The sequence below is a fragment of the Gallinula chloropus genome (assembly GCF_964237585.1).
Source record: "Gallinula chloropus genome assembly, chromosome: 2".
NCBI classification, from domain to species: Eukaryota; Metazoa; Chordata; class Aves; order Gruiformes; family Rallidae; genus Gallinula; species Gallinula chloropus.
The window spans coordinates 124,722,464-124,737,641 of NC_140086.1; the positions used below are offsets into that span (position 1 = coordinate 124,722,464).

The following is a 15,178-nucleotide window of genomic DNA, read 5'->3' on the forward strand; positions in this document are numbered from 1 at the left end:
ACAGTTGGACTTGATGATCTTAACAGTCTATTCCAAAAAAAATGATCCTATGATTCTGATTGTTTGTTTGGGGGTTTTTTGGTTTTGGGGTTTTGTTGTTGTGGGTTTTTTTACAGAAACATTTTTTTTTTTCTCCAGGACATTTAAAACATCATTTGTCTTAAGTTTTTGTCTTGCTGACTGAGCATTAATGTTGTGAAAGATATGTGTTGCAAGACAGAATTCCTCTTTATAGACATGTTGTTTCATCATAGTGTACATTGTTACAATTCTGCTGTCATGAAAAATCATTTTCATTTCTTCCAAGTCTGCAACTGAGAACATTCCAATATTAGAAAGAGATACCTGTTTCTAATGCAGACTGAGTTCCTATAACATACACTATCTACTTCAGTGCTTTGTTCCTTCAGGTTTGTCACCAGTATAATTTAAGCTGAGTTTAATGTTTTCTGCTGACCTTATCTTCTTATTTTTTTGCAAGAGTAATTCTGGAAATACAAAGTAAGGAAGGAAACACCTTCTCATGTACAATAAGCCATTCCCACAATCTAGTGAGAGGCGCCCCTGCCCATTCTAACTTGATGATTCCCTTCCAGCCCTAACCATTCTATGATTCTATGAGCTATCCTACAGTAATAATTAAGGGTGTGAATCACATCCCTTTCATGGCAAGAATGGGATTTATATGGTGTAAGAGTTGCTTTTGGTTGTGAAAGTCCTCATAACAGTAACTGTGGTAGTAGTATGCATTTGTGGAAATAAATTAATCCCTCATTCCTATAAATTGTCTAATTCTTCTTTCTTACAATGATCAAGTCCTTTACCACTAAACTTGAGCAACTGAACTATTTAGATGCTGCTACTGGAGATCCTGAATCCATTTTTATCATCATGACCTTTCTTGAGTAACAAAATATAAAAGGCTTTGAAAATTACTTTTTAAGATTAAATCCTGATAATATTGCAGAATTGATCTAAAATATAAGATAATTAAGAACAGAAAATAAGTGTTTTGGTTCTGAATCACAGGAGGGTTTGTTGGTTTTTTTCACAACCAAGCCATATGCTTGATTACAAGTGTAATCACAAATCAATTCAGGAAGCATGGGGAATTTAAGAATAATAACAAACATATCCCTTAGTATGGAGTAGTAGTACTGGCAGAAAGAAATTTCTATGGATACTTTTTTATTATTATTTCTGTCCATTATTCTACCTTATTAATAAAAATGACACCTTTTTTTAAATTTTTTGTCTCATAATCTCAGCACACAGATCTGAATATCATCCAGCGCGGTACTTGGGACCCTTTCCTGTCAGGTGCCCACATCATACACATAGCTGCCAGCCCTGATATTCAATCTGCTAATCATATACTAATCTGGTACAAGGGTTCCTGGAACTAGAGAAGCATTGGTGCCTCCCTGCAGCAAAACAGTATGCCATGGAGTTGGACCAAGTCTGCTTGGAGAGTATTTTCCACTTTGATCCTCATCCCGAGAGATATTCCATCTCATGTGTTTTAGGTACTAAAGAAATTACTGAAGAGGTCTATCAAACAACAGGGTTTTTTTTCATGGCAAAGCTTCCAGAGTGCTCACTGCACTGTTTTGCTGACACGAACTTTGTTTGCCAAACCTGAAAACCTACCAGGAAGCACCTGCTTTCAAGAGCGAACTATTCTACTATTACATTTAGTTTATTGTGCCATTCACAAACTCTCCCTGGAAGCCACAAATTAACTGTGATAAATGAACACCAAACCACGCAAGTTCTATGCAAACTGCTACAATACTCCAAGCGTTAAAACTGATGAGATAAAATCACTGTGCTCTGCACAGCAATATGTTACAGTTTAACAGCTAGAAAAACAGCAACTATCAAACTAAGAAACACCATTACAAAGATTCTCTCTCATTAACTTCACTTTAGAAAAGTATTTTCATTAGAATAATTACTATGTACATTTTAATTAAACAAGAGCAATCAATTTTATGTAGTTCTGAGCATTAAAAATGTTAGAAGACAATACCTTTATGCTATAAATATAAAAAATTGTCTCTCTTCCTTGTTTCTCACTCAAAGTCATTCCAACATAGAACAGAATGCTTAAAGGTGGCAGACAAGATCCCATAACGTTTAATTGTAAGTGTGGAAATTTTTTTTTTTTATTTTCAATGACAGTTCGTATAAAATGACATAACCACATCAGGCTGGGGAAAAGAACTACTATGATTCCCCCAATTAATTCTAACCTCTTAGCTTTGCTTCTAATTATTTCACTCATCACCCAGAACTCAGCTTATTAAGATCTCTCCATCATGGTGCAGGTCATACAGTATTTCTGCTATTGGACTTTCTGGCCTTTGTCTTTCTTCCTTTCACACAAAGAATTCATAAAAGGGAAATGTGTTTTAAAAGGCAGAATAAGGATAAAAGGTGAATAAATGAATATAGTTCCACAGTATTTATTTATTTAGGTGACTAATAATTCCCTGAACTTTGTGTCCTGTTTTCCTGGAAGATACGTGGCTTGTGCAATTCACTTGTGAGACTGTCAGTTAGACGACTCACCTACATGCTGTACCTTACTTAATGATGCATATAGCTTTTTTCCTCCTCTGGTTGCCTGAGTTGGAAGAAATATTTCCCTTGCCTTGTGATTTCTGTGAGCAATTTTATTTAAAGTTCCTACTTTAGTAATTTGTTATATTTTGAGCGAGATTGATACCACATCAGGTTGTTTAAAGAACAAACCTACAAAAAGGACAGCAGAAATTAGTTGTGGTAAAATTATTCTCCATAAGGAGATGCAAACAGAAGGCCTGCAGCTGCCCTGACAGTTCAAGCAGTCTTTCCCAGAAAAATCTCTTGAGAAGAAAGACAAATACACAAGCTATTTCTCCCAAATGAAACATGATTTATTCTGTAATTAAAGCAGGTTATCACCTGCATATATGTTTCTATATTTATAAACATACCTGAAATACAAAGTGTTTAAAGGTTTATATAGATATTTGCTTTTCCTGTAGATAGTGTTGGTCTCCAACACAAAATTATTTTGTTTAGTTGGGACAAAAGTGGGGGAAAAGAGCCATTCAAATGGGTCCAACTGGAGGCAGGCAACAAAGTCTCTGCACACTTCCTGACTTACTGCTTCTACTATCTGCTGCGGTTATTAGCACTGAGCTGCAACTGGAACCAAAACCCCAGGTCCCCATCTGGATCCTACTCATGGCAGTATGAAAACAGCTCAACAGCTGCCTGGTTTATTTGTATGAGAATTATGACTAATGAGTTTAAACGTCTGCAGTAATTTCCACCTGTCCATCCTGACTCTTGCTGATCGCTGCTTCTGCTCCAGGGATCGATCAGCTGCTTGGGGAAGCAGTGCTGAATCGCTGTATTTCGCAGCCCCATGTGTGGAGTTCAGCTGGGACTGTTCACTGCCAGGATGTGATCTGGAGCTGCTCAACAGCTGATTTGGTCAGATCTGGTCCAGTCTGAGAGTTGGAGTGCAAACTTGCGGGAGAGGGGCAGGACAGATGGCAAACACAAGAACCACACCAGACTTTCAGGGATACTATATGCAAGTTAATGAAGAAGTAAATCATGTGCTATCTGGTCATCTGCACATAAATATCCCCCCAACTTGTAGTTGCTTCTTTCTCTCTTGTCAACCAGCTAGAAGTTACAATACAACTAAATTAAGTTCATTGGTTGTAGTGGCTAAATATCACAAAGAAAATACTGAAGACACATTGGCCTATGACACCCAAGACTGCCCGATGGCTTTTCGCCAAGCACCAGGTAGGATCACAGGCAGTTTCTTCTCAAAGAAGAGAGAATACAGTATTTTTAATCCCCTTGTGACTACATTCATTCAATATTTACATTTCCATGGCCATATTCTGCACCAAAGCACAGCATCCCGCAGCACCGCTGCCATTTAGTTCCTTCTGAAGCACTACCCACTGCTCGCTCAGCAATCCATCAGTCAATCACTGTTTCTTTGCAGCTGCTCCCTTGTCTCTTTTTTAAAGATGACTCTTACAGTTTACCACATAAGACTAGTCCTTTCCTCTGAAAACCCTTCAACGCTCCAGTTCATATTGTAAATAAGACTTTTTTTAAAAAACAATTTTTTCTTTAAGGTCACTTATAATCCATTTTTTTCTTAACGGCTTTTAATAAATCTTCAGGGAGAATAGTTTGCTTTTTCAAAGTTCATAATTTATGGCTACTGGCTACAGATATGAAAATGAGTTAACAAATAATTATCTGCATTTGCTAATTAATATGAAGGCAAAAATCACAGATTCAAAGAGAGAAAAGTAACAAGCCCTTATAGGGATGTCAAAGGGTTTAGAAATATTTGGGGGCAAACCTGCACCCTACCAGGAGAAAATCTGAAAATAAGTTTTAACCAGCACAACCTTTAGCACACCTGTAAGTGTCAAAAGGATGAATCCTCCATCTTTTGTCTCATACTACACTGCAGTGAGTTCACATAACTGATGTGAGATCACCAAGCCTACCACCCTCTTCCTCAGAGAAGGATTCAGTGCAGTGTGCCTGGTTCCAGGAAATAATTTGTTGGTAACAAATGCATGGAGCACATTGGGCTCGAACGGCTCTCAAGTGCATACTCTGCAAGGCAGCATCAGCAAAGCCACTCTCCTGATGAATTCTAAAAATCTCAAGTCTACATTTAAAAAAAAAAAAAAAAAAGGTAAATATTCCTGTAAAAATATTAAAAAAAAGTAATAAAGAGATTCAGGGTGTCCATTGCAACCCTGCTTTCTGTTTCCAATGCAGAAACAACTCTTAAACACAACTAAGTAACTTGGCCATAACGCACAGCTCTGCTTCAAACAGGGCCATTAAAGTCACAAACACTAATTTACAGCAAGATTTTGAACAGCACCCAAAATATAGTACCTAACTGTACTCTCACCTTTATCCTTCCATGCTGGCCAATTACATCACTGAAGGAGCCTCAACATGCCTGACACATGGTTCTATAACTACAGGTTTCACAAGATGTGTGCTTCTTCCCACCATTCTTGAAGTGGATAAATCCAAACTCCTAGCGTTAAGAACTTTCAACTCAAACAAACAGTTCAGTTTAGTAAATACAGTTACAATCATATTGTCTCTCAAACTTAATTCTTATATTCAAAAGAAAGATTAAAATACTGTGTATTTTCATTTGGATAATTTTTTAAAAAAAACCCAAAACTTATTGCTGACAAACTGTGATTATTATTGATTTATTGAGGATCTTTGACCCATCAAACAAGGCATTTGATCTTCCACAAAAAAAAATTGTTTTACCTACTAAACCAGTATAATATTCTCACCATGTTTCTTAAGGCTTTTAATTTCAAAATATGAGAAAAGGCACAATTCACACAAACACATTCTTCTTGTCATAGGAGATACCTGACCTTTAGAATTTAAAAAAAAAAAAAAAAAAACAAACCAAGCTATTTGTCTTAAGAGAATTTTGTCGCCTTAAAAATCAAATAAATGACAAAACGACCAGCTAAGAGTTCCCTTTCATGTATCTGGAATAAGATGTCTAGTCACGCATTATAACAACCTGTTGAGGGAGATGGGAGGCAAAAAGAAAAGGGCATTGAAAAAAGCTGTAGCAATGAGTTTCAAGTTCATGCTGTCGGGATCAATCTTTCTGTACTTCTATAGGTTCAAACTGAAGGAAAAGCAGAATCTCCCTGGCAACTTTTGACACTTAAAGGTCCAAAGAAATGAAACCTGGACTCATAGTGGTCATAAGTCATGTCTAGTGAAAAAGTGCATTCAGTGCTGGCACACTGGAAGCTGTTTTATCTTCAAAAGGCACAATTACAGCTCTTTGTAATATCACCTCAGAACTGCCTGTTTCCCATCAAAGGGTATACATCTAAATATTGACATGTCATTCCTCTGCCGTAAACAGGATCTTTGCATTTTTTTTTCTTTATAGTAAAGTTTAAAAAGTAATAATAGATTGAATGACTGTCTTCAATAAAATTTGAAAACCTTTTTTTATATAGTGCATGAATATTCTTTTAAATACCTTTACTAGAAAAATTGGAAAAGCTAAATAGGAAAAGCTAAGGTACTATTTGGAAAGGTCATTTGAAGTCTGGAGTCAGATTCCTCATTCATTTACCTGGATAAGATTCTGATACAACTTCAATGTTCTCAGCAGGATACATCTACAGTCATTCCAAGAAAGATACAGACTTTAGTTGCAAGACTATTAAAAGCTAGAGCAGGGATTTGCAAAATTATATAACATCATGGTAAAAGTAGCTGAACACTTTTCACTGAAGTTAAAAAATAAAAGAATAAACTTCATATAGGCTTCACTGAAAGTGGAATTAGGCCAAAAAATTTTAAAATTGGGTTTTATTTTCTTTCATTTTGACCAAAAATTTGACTTTGTATGTTGCCAGTTTGCCATTGCACAATTCAGTGAAAAACCTGGATGGTAATGGAAGGTTTTTAACTTGTATTTTCAATACTTTTCCTAATTTCTCAAAGATGGACAAATTCAGCTGTAGAAACAGTTACCTCCTTCATTCCACCTGAGAGTAACATTTTGGAAGTCTTTTAGGACAGTTCTCTTGGCTGTTCCTCATTATTGGTTTTTTGCCTTCTTCCTCACACAGAACAAGTTTGCTCCTGTCAGAGTTTACTAATCTTCATAAAGAAGCAGCGTTGCTTTAAGGATAAAACACAGCAGAATTCTGTGGATTTTTTATATAATCTGATGAAAATTATTAAAGGGAAATAGTCAAATTGGCCATGAACTCTTAAAACTATGTTCTGCTGAAAAGAAACTCTTGAAGACCCAGGAAAAGTTGACACTACCCAGGTTTCTCTCAGGGGATCAGAAACCTAGACGTAGGTTTCTGCTCTAGACATAGTCTTAAGCAGCCACTTAAAATAGATGACTCATAAGGAGAGAAAAAACACCCAACCAAAGAAAAACTCAACAACAAACAAGCCACCCTTCCTTGAAAAGGGGCAGACCATTGCAACTTTATAAGATAGTGGACCACATTTTCCTAAAACAAGTCCTGTTTTTAAGATTATAACGTAATTGTCTTCAGCTGTCGTTGAAATGATTGACAGCCGAGCATTAAGCTTTAGGGATGCTCAGAAGATATGTAATGTCAAGTTCGATGTTCAATATGCTAGTATTTTAAGAACAACACCTGTTCCAAAATCTTTGACTACTATTATCAGTCCCGGAAAACAGAAGGAGCTAGAAGCACTTGGCAAGAGAAACTCCAAAAGATTTTTTTTATTGTTGAAGTCTCCTGTCTGCACTTTGAGAGGATGCTGTGTTCGTATCTTCACTCCCCTCCCCCCCCCACATTTTTTTCCTCTTTCATATTTATTAGGTTTTATAATGGGTGGTCTGGAAACATTACTTTGGGAGCAGGTTGTTCCTTAATTATTCTTTCCTTCCAGTCATTTTAATGCAAAGTAAGGAAAGGTAGCTTGGGAAAATGCAAAACTACTGTAGCAGTTGCCTGGGTACATCTTTCCCAGGCTACATCTGATGTAATACATGCAACCTCTCTTTCAAAAATACATGACATCAGAATAGTACTAATACTAGTTGATGGTCTGTAAACTCATAGCTTTACTGATTTATTGTAATATATTCACACATATGTATTTGCTTACACTTTCACAGGTGCTTGAGGCAGTGTTTTTGTTGGTTTTATCATTCTGTTGCTCTGAACAATACTCGGAGCACAAAAAAAGTCTGGGAACATGTATAAAATCACTACCTGTGTAATCAAAATAAAAATAGGATAAAATAGAAGTTGAATGTAAAAATGCAAAGATACCAACAAGATCTATTTTCAGACCAAATCTATTTGCTCAATGACATTTTTGTCAGAGAAGAAAACAATATCATACATTTTGGGGGAAAAAAAAGGAGAATAAATTTACTGAACATCTGTAGTTGGAATCCTGATAATCATCCAAGATTTAGAAATCCTCTAAGGAGTTTTTTTTGTAATCCATTGATGAAGCATGCATTCATTCAGATATACATTACTTCAAGTATACAGATTTGTTTTGATTGCTGCACTATGAGTTTTCTTAGGTTCACGTATGAAATTCTACTCGGAAACAACAGTCAGTATAATATTTTTTAGTATTATTCAGGAAAGAAAATGTTACCTTATTTAATAGCACTGCCACTCTCAAATTTCCAGTGCTTATCCTGAATTCAAATACAGTTTACTTCTGAAATAACAGTGCAGGCTACTAGTATAACTTTATATTTATGAGCTTTAAGCTAGAACTGGGCATATAAACAATGTGTTTAGTGAGTTATGTAGTCTTCTGAATGGATACACTGCAGTATTGTGATTCTAACTTCCTTCTGTCTAGCAAAAAAAGAAAGTTCCACCTGACAATTCAATACATCAGTATTTTCTTTAATTTATTCTCTGAATAAAACATTCAGTAATAATGAATTGTCATGATTTTAAAAGAATAATCTAGTGACTGGATATTAAAAAATGGTACTTGCACACTTTTTCCACCTTGAACCAGATTTCTAGGACCAAAACAGAAGAATTAGTTAATTAAGATGGTTCTGAACCCCTCCAATGTTGTCTTCCAGGTTCAACTTCAAGTTGGGGTCAGAAGTGACTATAGCTGTTGAAAACAAAGATCATCCAAATAAAACCACCTTAAATTATGAGGTTCTGCACCCACAACATTAGACAAAAAAATGAAAAAAATTTCATTTAATCTGATGTTTAATCTAGTTGTTAATCTAGCTGTTTAATCTAGCTGCTTGATTACTTCCAGGAATGAGCAACAGCACAACACAGATTCCAGCACCTGACCCTTGGTTTATATTCAAAATAATTTTTGCTCTTTTTTTTTTTTTTTTTAAAGCAACAGGGCTACAATGAGCTGCAACAGAGGCCATGCCTTAATAGAGTCAAGTACAGAAAGAAAAGCATTTGCTTTCTTTGTGCTCTGAGCTGAGAACAAGCAAGAGTTGTTCTTGTGCTGACAGTATAGTTTTTCAATGAGAAGTACATGATTCATTCAACAAAACGATTTACTTATCTAAGATATAAGAGCAAAATGAGTCTGTGTAACAGAAGACCAACTATATATATATCTTCAGAAATTTCACTCTGGCTAACTAACAGAAAAAGCTAGCCCAACTTCAACTGCACTTCCACTCCTTCAGAGAGAGTTTGACAGAACACCAGCTTTTCCACTGTCATTGCTTGGAAGCTTCTTTGATATCAGTCAGTACTTATCATAGTTCAAGCCTTTCACCCATCTCTAGTCCCAGGCTTCTGCCTTTGGAAGGTGGACCATCCTGCTCAATATATACTGTCCTCCCCCCTGGAAAGCTCAGCCATTGTTTCCCTATACCTGACAATGTTACAATTCCACAAGTCCATTTGGAGAAGGCGGCTGAGTAGCATCAGTAGCCGAGAGGTACTTTGCAGCCTTTGAAGTTCTTGTGATAACCACATCATGATTAAGCAGCACGCTGACTATCTGGAGAGGATAGGATTCAATCTGAACAAGACAGTTTGATGACAGAGTTGCAGAAAGTGTTAGCATGTTCACCCAACCTGGCAGAATTCACCAGTTTGTTTATGAGCATGAAAAGAAAATGACAGGGGTGATGGGGAGGAACGCAAGCTGCCTGCCCCTGCAGTCTGGGGAGATCACTGTGTACAAAGGCTTTCAGTTGTGTACCAACTGCTGATCATTGGAGAGGAAGGTAGCCTGGTTCTACCCACAATACCAGCAGAAGCACATTGACACCAAATTTTGTATGCTTAAATCTGCATGTTCTTATGACGTACTTTCCAAGCACCCCTTAGGGGTAACTAAAGCAACTGTAAAACTGAATCTATGTGATTGGTGAAGGACCAAAAAAGTTATGAAAATTGCTCCTTAGGTACAAAGTTCTCTTTATTAATACTTGAGCAAGGTTTTAATTGGAAAAAAAATAATCTGGATGTAGAATTGCTCTACAAATAGGGAATTATCAAATTATCACCATTGACAGTGAGCAAGAAGGAATTAGCTTGATCTTCAGATTAGACTGATCGTACAAGATTGTTAATAAGTCTGTGGAAGTACACACTTAATTTGGCAACTGATCATATTTGATAGACACAAGAGATAATTATAGCACTTCAGCTGTCATTTCATGGTATAACCATACACAGAATTGTCGCACTTTTTTAAAATACAAGTTAATGAGGCCACTTGCTGAATCTTTTAGGTTTGCACTCTGAGAAAGTATTGCAAAATTTCAGAAACAACTCTGCGGTGTGGATTTACCTATTTCAATAAATAAATAGCATAATACAGAATATGTATCCTAAATGTAAGACAGCAATAGAATGTAATTTTCCACCATGCAAATATTTCTGAATATTTCTCCTAATCTAAATAAGAACCAGAAGCAAAAGATTTACAAATTTTCTATTAAAAAGCTTGAAATTAATAAATTCACTTCACACAGTTTCATAATATTGGGGGGGGGGGAGGGGAGAGTTGTTAATTATAGGCTTATATTTGAAATATTTTTACACTTGAAAAAATATTTCACCTTGAAAAAAAACTCAGACAGTAACAAAAACCCAAACTGCACCTACTAATTTGAAAGTGTGCACACTTGTTTTCTGATTGAGCAACAACCACTTAATACATTGCTGGCAGAAGGGACACAAAAAGCATTTCAGTGACCTGGTGTTTATTTACTGGGTGGAGAGGAAGACATTTGAGAAAGCATTGAGTTAAACTATGATGTCAGGAACATAAAAGTCATTTCAGAGTTGTAAGGTGAAGGTGTAATAACACAGAGGTAGGTCCAAGAGCTCTGTTGTGGAAATACAGATATGCACCACAGGTAATAGAGATTTTGCAGAAGGAGATCTCTTGGATCTTGTACACAGCTAAGAGTCACCCCAACACTAATCTAATTCTCTTTGTTTAGCATGTAGTCACTGGGTTGATAGGTAAAGAATATGTATATTACACATACTTGTAACAATACAGAATATCTACTGTGAGAATTCTGAGCAGCTGAAGCATCTGTCAAGTAGTTATCTGTGCTTTTTTGAGATACACAATTTTCTCATAATGTGATTTATAATTGCTAATTAGACATAAACCATTGCAATAGTAAAATTAAGACTTATGTGAATGAATTTTTGAAGAGTTCTGTGCAAAGCAAAGCATATTTTCTAATATTATCTGGAATCCTTTCTTGCACTGCTGCCCAGAATTAGAATTATCCCTCTTCTGGATTAAAGATGCATTGGTGGATTAGTCTATCACTGATGACAACATAATATATCCTTCCCAGAGGCTTAAAATGAAAGGAGGTCTGTTAACTACAGACTATGTTAAAACAACAACCAAAAAAAGGTCCTTTGACACAACACTGTTCTTTAACATTTAAATATCATCATTTATGAGGTCAAAATAATTTAGTAAACACAGCCTCAGGTTAAGTGCCATGTGCATTCTGTTCCTTTTACAGAGTGTATCACCTATAAAATAGCAAAACCTGGGAACAATTCCTGCAAGGATTAGCTGTCAGTATTACTTCTAGCTTTAGCCACCTGAACAGCTTCAGTAATACCACCTGGACAATTTAAATGAAGACAACAGTTGCTTTAATGTTTCTACTTGATGCTCAGATATGTACACATGTTTTGCAAAGTTGCATTTCTCCATTTTGATAAACAACAACAAAAAAAATGTCAGTTCATTGACATTCTTATATTTGAACTGAGCATTTTTGAAGGGAAAAAACTCTGTTGCATCAAAGCCTCAAATGACATAAGTGTTTTTGAAGATTTTAAGTTAAGCATATGTGGATTAGCATATATAACTTTGTTTCAGAAAAGCATTAAGATGATTCATCATTATACTCACTCTAGAAGAGATGTTACATTATTCTGTAAACTAACAGACGTGCCACCACTGTTCCATAGGTTAGCATCATCCAAAAGTTCAGTTTTCATTAGGTATAAGACTACACAGCTCAGAAGGCTTTGCTTGTGAACTTCTGGGAAAATTTCACATACCGATAATTATATAATGACTTCTAGATTAGGCCTATTTAATATTTAAGCTAAATTCTACAATGCTGCCTAAAAAGAAATATTTCACTTTCTGTGACAAAATGTAAGGTACTTTAATTTCTTGGGGTACTTAAACACCTAATCATGTTCTTTTTAAATGCCATCCCAGGTAAAAGTAGATGAGTTGTTAGCATTAGAGATTTCAAAAGGAAGCCAGTTAGGTTTGGTTCTTCTCGTGTAAGAAAAGATCAGCCTAATTGATTTAATGAAGATTAGCAGAATTACTATTTTTAAAAAGTAGTTACATTTGGCCGTAGAACTGAGCTAAGCAATGAACTTTCTACCACATTTGTCAGTTGGTGCCACTAGCACAGGAATGAGACATTTTTCTTGTGTTTATTAAATAAAATACCTGCATATCATCACTAATGCTGCTCGTTCAATTGGATCTTTGAAGAAAAACAGAATTCGTGTAGTGTTTGTGTGTACAGCTCATAGCCTGTGTGCTCCATCCTTTGAGAGGAAGCCATTGCAAAGGGGAGGGTCCTAAGCACAAAGCAGGGAAGAACTGCTTTTCTAGCAAATGACAGTATCAACAACAAAACCCTTATTAGAGCTGCTTGCTTTAATGTGCAGTAAGTAATACCTATAGGTTTTATAGAAATGAAAAGGTGAGGATGGGGGTAAAAGGGCTTTGGGTTCTGCAGTGGAGGGAATTTCAAGGTGCATCTAAGTATTCTTAAGAGGGATTGCTTTTATAATGAGGTATCAATAACATATAGCCCTAAATAATAATTAGCTATGTATCCTCACACTGGCAGAGGAGTTATAGTGCAGTTCTGTGCTTCTCTGCAATTGATCCCAGCGACTATATAATTTTCTTGACATTTTACAACTTATTGATACAATAATCACAGTTCATTTGTCTTAATTACACACTGAGCCACTGAGAAAATGCCGATAGACACTGAACCAAGAAGACGTCAAAACCACAAGGCTGCAACACTTTCAGCCAAGAAACAGCTGACAGCAACTTAAACCTGAGTTTGTTCTCCCTCCTCTTCGGATGTCTGGAATTATATATAAATATATATATATTTTTTAAAGGAATTACAGGGAAGGAAGTTCATTTTAGCTCAAGTCTACTCCCTCCCTCCCCTCCCCCGATCACCCACCCCCCCACCCCCCCTTTATTTTCTTAATATGTGTGAGCCCCATTAAAGTAGAAGCAAAACTCAAGTCAGGGGCAACTCCTTGCCCAGGAAGCGGGCTTCCCGCACGGGAGCCAGCTCCCCGCGTTAAGGCAGCGCCTTGCCAGGGGAGCTGCGGAGCAGAGCGGAGCCGAGGCGGGAGGAGCCCCGCGCTGCCGCGCCGGGACCCGGGCCCCGTCCATGGTGCTGCAGCCGGACGCCGCTGTCCGCGCCGCGCTGCCGCCGAAGGGCCCTTCCTTCCTCTGTGCGCTAACACCCTGCAACAGCTGCTGCCACTGCTGAGCCCGATTTACAGGAATTCGGCTTTTAGGAAGATTTAATAACGGGGCTGGGGGTAATAACGAAAGAAAGAAATAATCCTCAAACCTCCTTACAAAGCCCTGGCCAGGCTCTGGAGCCTGTCTCTCCTTCACAGCCTCTCCCCTGCCAGGGGCGCGGGGCGGGACGAGAAGCCCCAGCCCAGTGCACAACTTTCCAGCAGAGATCCTGGCTCCAGCGGCAGCTCAGCCCTCCCGGAGACCCCACGCAGCCGGTCGGGAGGAAAGAGTAGCCAGCATCCCTCCTCACCTGCAAAGCTGTGGAGAAGCCAGGCAGGAGAACGGGAGAGGCTGGTAGCTCGTTCGCCTCCCCCTCCCCATTGCCGGCTTCTGATACCAAGGAAACCCCCGGCGGGCGGGGGAGAAGAAAGAGGGGGCTCCCCATCATATGCTCAGTGTCCCCCGTGCATCCCCTTCTCTGGGCGCCCAACCGACGCCCGCTGCCCCAGCCCGGACTCACGTGTGCCGTCAAACCGGGTGGCGATGGTGTCGAGGAAGGTGTTTTGGGGTGCCAGTAATCCCTTCATAACCGGCATTTTTCCAGCGCGGTGCGAGGTTCCCCATCAAAGTTTGCCTACGAGGGTGGTTCGAGAAGAAAGTGAAGAGGGCGCCCGGGGGAAGGAAGGGAGGAGGCGGAGGGAGGGAGGCGGAGGGAGGGAAGGATGAGGAGGAGGCGGAGGAGGATGGGGATGCCGCCGCGCCGCCTCCGGCGCCGGGAGCCCCCCGCTCGTCAGGCCAGGCACCGCAGAGCGCTCCCGCCCCCGCCGCTGGCTGCCGGGCGGGGCGGCCGCGGAGCGCCGCGCACAGGTGCGGAGCCGCCGCCCCAGAGGCGCGGAACCGCCGCACCCCCAGCAAAGGAAAACGAGAAGGGGCGGAAAGCGGCCCTGAGGGCGTACAGGCTGCGGAGAGGGCCGGGAGAGGGGAAAAAGCAACCTTTATCTACCTGCAGCTGGAGCGGGGCGGGGGCTGGCCGGGAGCCGGCCGCCGCCCGGGGGCTGCCTGACCTTCCTCCGCCCCCGTTCAGCTCCCGGCTCCGGCACACAAGAAGTTTCTTATGCTGGAAGCATAACAGGTCCTATAAAGCCCGTTCTGTAACTGTATTGCAGGGTGAAGCTTAGGACCTTACTTCACTGAAAGGAGAAACACCGTTGACACACGTTCATCAAGAGCCCCTGTAGAGGAGAGCAAGGCTGAAGAACGCTCCATGAGGTGTGTGGTCTCACGCGTTATTTGCACCTTAAGGAATAGGCATTTTCAAGTCCACTGTCAATACCTCGATTTATTTATTTATTTATAGGAATTTCTCCTTGAAAATTTCCTGGAAAAAAAATTGCCAAGGGGATTTTGCCAAGCAGAGAGAAAGGAGACTTGGATCCTTGCCCAGGAGGCTTAACGTGTACATTTAAAAGATAAAACCACGAAGAAGCAGGTACCCAAGCTGCTTTCCTGTTGGTATGAGTAACTTGGTCCAGCTGGTTCCCTAGCTCTTTAAACGCTACCAGATAATACCCCAAGGTACAGTCATTTCACT

The 15,178-nt window shown here is 39.1% G+C and overlaps 1 protein-coding gene across 1 annotated transcript in view; it reads right to left on the bottom strand.

The window, feature by feature from the left end:
- Positions 1-14,183, bottom strand: part of KCNH8 (potassium voltage-gated channel subfamily H member 8) — a gene marked incomplete at both ends in the record, with an annotated part of 185,729 nt that extends 171,546 nt beyond the window's left edge. Inside the window, one exon of the mRNA XM_084280066.1 lies at positions 14,108-14,183. Coding sequence (XP_084136192.1) covers positions 14,108-14,183 — 76 coding nt within the window. The remainder of the gene's footprint in view (positions 1-14,107) is intronic.
- Between the last annotated feature and the right edge of the window lie 995 nt (positions 14,184-15,178).